This window comes from Hordeum vulgare, chromosome 1H, assembly GCF_904849725.1.
Source record: "Hordeum vulgare subsp. vulgare chromosome 1H, MorexV3_pseudomolecules_assembly, whole genome shotgun sequence".
Lineage (NCBI taxonomy): Eukaryota > Viridiplantae > Streptophyta > Magnoliopsida > Poales > Poaceae > Hordeum > Hordeum vulgare.
Window position 1 is genome coordinate 461,392,586 of NC_058518.1, and position 4,402 is coordinate 461,396,987.

The 4,402-nt window shown below is 52.6% G+C and overlaps 1 protein-coding gene across 1 annotated transcript; it reads left to right on the forward strand.

Moving 5' to 3' along the window:
* The first annotated feature begins 2,332 nt into the window (after positions 1–2,332).
* Positions 2,333–3,814, forward strand: LOC123414878 (putative F-box protein At4g22660). Its single transcript, XM_045106686.1, has one exon. The coding sequence runs from the start codon at positions 2,489–2,491 to the stop codon at positions 3,566–3,568; it is 1,080 nt and encodes a 359-aa protein (XP_044962621.1). The 5' UTR covers positions 2,333–2,488; the 3' UTR covers positions 3,569–3,814.
* Positions 3,815–4,402: the final 588 nt, after the last annotated feature.

Consider the following 4,402-nt stretch of genomic DNA (forward strand, 5'->3'; position numbering starts at 1 on the left):
ATTGAGGATAGGGTCGCATCTTGGGCGTGACAGTAGGGGAGGATGCAGCTCGCCGTTTTGCAGGATGCAACTTGCCGCCTTGCGGGTCGCAGCTCGAAAGCAATGGTGGGGGAGGGTAGTGGGAGAGAGGAGAGGACTATGCGCTGGAAGCATGAGATCTATCGGGGTGAGAGTGGAAGGGGAAGGATGGCTGGAGGAGGAGCGATACGTGAGGAAGAAGAAAATAAAAAGGAAGTCAACGCGTCTAGCCATCCTGTGTTGTCTGATCTCGTCACAACATATCCAACAGCCACGCTAAAACAGCGTCGCGCTCCCAAAATCGTGTTTTTAGCGCATGCGTAAAAAAAAGTTGCTCCAGCGAAGGCTCCAAAACCGCGCGCGCTGCAAAACCAGTTCAACGCACGGGCGAAAACGCCGTCGCGCGCCGTTTATTTGTTGCGTCTGCTTCGGTGCGCTGCACACTCGAGCGCTCGCTCGCAGCTCCACCTACCCATCGAGTCGCGGTGCCGCCGCCACCCACGCCATCCCATTTGTTCCAGCGACCGTTCCGACGTTTCCCCAGCCTATCTCCGCGCCGCCGCTGCTTGATCCTTCTCTCTCCAGTCACCACCGCCCCTCGCGCGGCAGTCGTCCGACGAAGAGCGCCCGAGCACCCACTGCCACTCGCCGCCCGCAAGGTATGTACTGGATTCAACTACATATTTTTTAGATGAATTTGGTGCATGTTGTGTGTAGTTTATAGCTTAGTTTAAATTAAACATTATAGAGGAGTTCCTCATATGATTCTTCCGAAGAAGAATTTGATATGGAAGAGGAGGAGGATCTTGCAATGATCCTAGCTATGCACATAAATAAAAAACCGAAGCACGGTCGTCTGGTAATGGGTCGGAAGAAAATTTAGAGGGATAGGATCGATGCCCATAATAGATTGATCAGGCACTATTTTGTGGATAATCCCGTGTATCCCGAATCGTACTTCCGACGTCGGTTTAGGATGAGCACCGAGTTGTTCAGGTGCATTGTAGAGAAACTAGTGAGCCATGACCGGTTTTTTGAGTAAAGAAGAAACGCCGCCGAAGAGCTCGGGCATAACACCTTTCAGAAGGTGACAACCGCTTTGCGTATGTTGGCATACGGTATCCCCGCTGATCTAGTTGATGATCACTTGGCTATGGGTGAGAGTCAAGCCATCATGTGTGTCAAGCGCTTCGCAGTCGGAATTATGCAAGTGTTTGGCTCACAATATTTGAGATCTCCCAATGCTGAAGACGCCGCAAGGCTATTGGAGATGAACAACGCTCAAGGCTCAATAGATTGCATGCATTGGAGTTGGAAGCATTGTCTTAAGGCATGGCACGGGCAATTCCACAGCCAAAAAAAGGGTTCCACTATAATCCTTGAAGCGGTGGCCGATCAAGAGACTTGGATTTGGCATGCTTTTTTTGGAATGCCTAGATCTTTGAATGACATCAATGTTGTCAACCGGTCACCACTGATGAATAAGATTGCAAATGGGGAACTGCCACCGGTGCAGTTTGTAGCAAATGACCGTACACACAACTATGACTACTATCTTGCGGACGACATCTACCCAAAGTGGCAAACATTTGTGAAGCCACTGAAAAAACCGAAAGGTAAGAAAAATCTTGATTTCCACAATGCTCACACGGCGGTTAGAAAAGATGTGGAGTGAGATTTTCGGATTTTACAAGCCAATTTGCTATTGTGTGAGGACCGGCTAGATTTTGGGATCAAAAGATCCTTTGGTACATCATGTATGCTTGTGTGATCATGCACAACCTGATCATCGAGAATGAGCTTAATCAAGATTTAGACTACTCTGAATATGAGCTCTTGGGATATCTCGTGCGACTGCGGTGAAGGGTTGAAAGGGTGGCCCGTTTTGTTGCCTCTTATCATGCCATTCGGCGTCCCGAGACGCATGTTGATCTTCAAAACGATCTCATCGAGGAATGGTGGGCATGAAATGACCGACAAAGAGCATCATGATTTGTGCATTTGATGTTGTATTGTTGAACTATTTGTTGTATTTGAACAATAAACTATTTGTTTGTATTGTAAAAAACTATTTGTTTGAGTTGTAACGAAATTAAACTATTTATGTTCATTTATTTTTATTTGTGTTTGATTTATTTTTTTAATTTTGAAATGCATATATTGTTTACCGCGCGTGCTGCAGGTAGACGGGCGCTGTATTTTTTAGCGTGTGTGGCCGCCGCAAACGAAGGACGGGTCGCAAATTCAATTTTGAGATGCTCTCACATCGAAGTCCCGCGCGCGGCCGGCCCAACGCTCGGCCGATCCACCGGATACAAACGTTTCCCTTAAAAAATGTGGATCGGGGAGCAATCTTCCTCGCGACCTCGATCACACTTCACAGTACTCTGGCTCCACTCCACCCAACAAAAGTCAACCGAAGCTCTTAGCTCCGTGTTCAATCCAAGAATACGCCGACGCCAACAGCACTATGAGCTGGTCCGACCTTCCGGCCGAGCTCGTAGCCGGGATCGCCGACAGGATCACCGAGCATGTGGATCTCGCGCGCTTCCGGTCGGTGTGCCCATCTTGGCACACGGCGTCTGCGGAGCACGCCGCCCGCCGCCGCGTCCCCCTGCTCCTCCTGCCCTCGCAGCAGAACTCCCGCGTCAACCGCCGTCTCTGGTCCCTCGCCGACGACAGCATCACGGAGACCCCCATGCCGGCCGCGCGCGGCCGCACCTTCCTCTTCGCCTCGCCGCGCGGCTGGACGCTCTGCGTGGCCGACGACTTCACGGCCACGCTGCTGCACCCCTTCACGGGCGCGTCGGAGAGCCTGCCCGCGCTGCCGCCATCCTTCCACGACGGGTATCAGACGATCCTCCGTGACGTGGTCTGGGATCGGTCGCCTGACGCCATTATGGTCTCGCAGGGTAAGGGCGCGTTCTTCTGCCGGCTGCAGGGCGACATCGGCGGGTCGTGGAGCCCGGCCGGGCTCCCGCCGCCCGCTCGCGTCAGCAGCATCACCTACTGCGACGGCGCGTTCTACCTCCTCGACAAGCGTGCCAACAAGGTGACGGCCGTGGACGGCGCGACCTTCGCCGTGGTCGCCGCGATCGAGCCGCCAGATCTGGCGATGCCCGACCGCTCGAGGGTACGCGAGTCCACGCTCGTCGTGTCGTCCGCCTACGAGCTCCTCCTCATCGTGCGCGGAGGATGCCAGGGCTCGAAGGGCCTCTTCAAGGCCTTCCGCGCGGACCGCCGGAACCTGGCGGCCGGGTGGTCAGAGGTCGCCGACGGCGGCATCGGCGACCGTGCGGTGTTCGTGGACCACCTCCGCGGCTTCTTCGTCGAGGCCAACGGGCTCAACGGGGTGCGGAGAAACTGCATGTACGTGACCAGCTCCTACGACGAGGCCAACGACAACTCCGGCTGGGGCGACTGGGGGAGGTACACCGTCTCCGTGCTCGACCTCGGCGATCTCACCACCCAGAACCTCTCCCACGGCAACCTGTTGAAATGCCTGTGCGGTAGGCAGCGGCCTTCCTGGTCCATGCCGAATCTGCATTGATCTTCCAAGCAAAACCATCGTGTGCTCTGATGCATTGATGTTGCACTAATAAGCAAGAGCTGTTAGCTCGTGCACCACTATTCTAGATCGCAATACTTTGTCAGACGTGCATTTCTACTACTGTAGAAGTGAAAGATCTGGTTTCAGTAGCTATAATTTGATTGTCAAATGTGACAATGTTCTTAAAGCAATACCAGTCTATGTATCTTTCTCTTCGTTTTCTAAAAAAAATGTTTGTTCTTTTCATGCTCTGCCTTTTCATGGCGGACATGCTAGCCTGATTGACGACTGTTCTGACAGCAACTCCAACCGAGTGAACTAAATGGATACGAATTTTGTTTGTTTTTCATTCGCTTGGATCACCCGTTCGCCTAGCGAACATGAGGCGGACACATACGGATGATGAATGCTTCCAACACATAGACACAAAAGCGGACAAGCGCATAGCAAAACCATGGCAAGCAACACTTTGCAACTGCACGTCTCCTCTTCCGCGGCGCCGGCGCCGGCGAAGGCAAGAATCTCCTTGTGTTGCCCCTTCGATCCTCCTCGTCGGCCGGTACCTCCTCGCGCCGCCCATCCGTTTCCCGTCGCGCCGCCCCTTCGTTCAGTGAGTTATGCAAGAACTTCTTTGTGACCTTTGATTTCTTCGTGTCATCAACTTTTGTCGTCCTAAAGTACGAGCAAACTGCACACATTGCCTTTCACCGTGGAGACATAAATTGGTGACGGTGTTGCCAAGTCAATCAATAGACTAAATACCATGTTCAAGCCAAAGAGTTTACCGTAAATAGCCATGACAAATGGTGATTGAGACGAGATTCCACCATTTTG

What these genes read in the sequence shown, in the direction of transcription:
- LOC123414878 (XM_045106686.1), top strand. Translation starts at nt 2,489, where the DNA reads ATGAGCTGGTCCGACCTTCCGGCCGAGCTCGTAGCCGGGATCGCCGAC.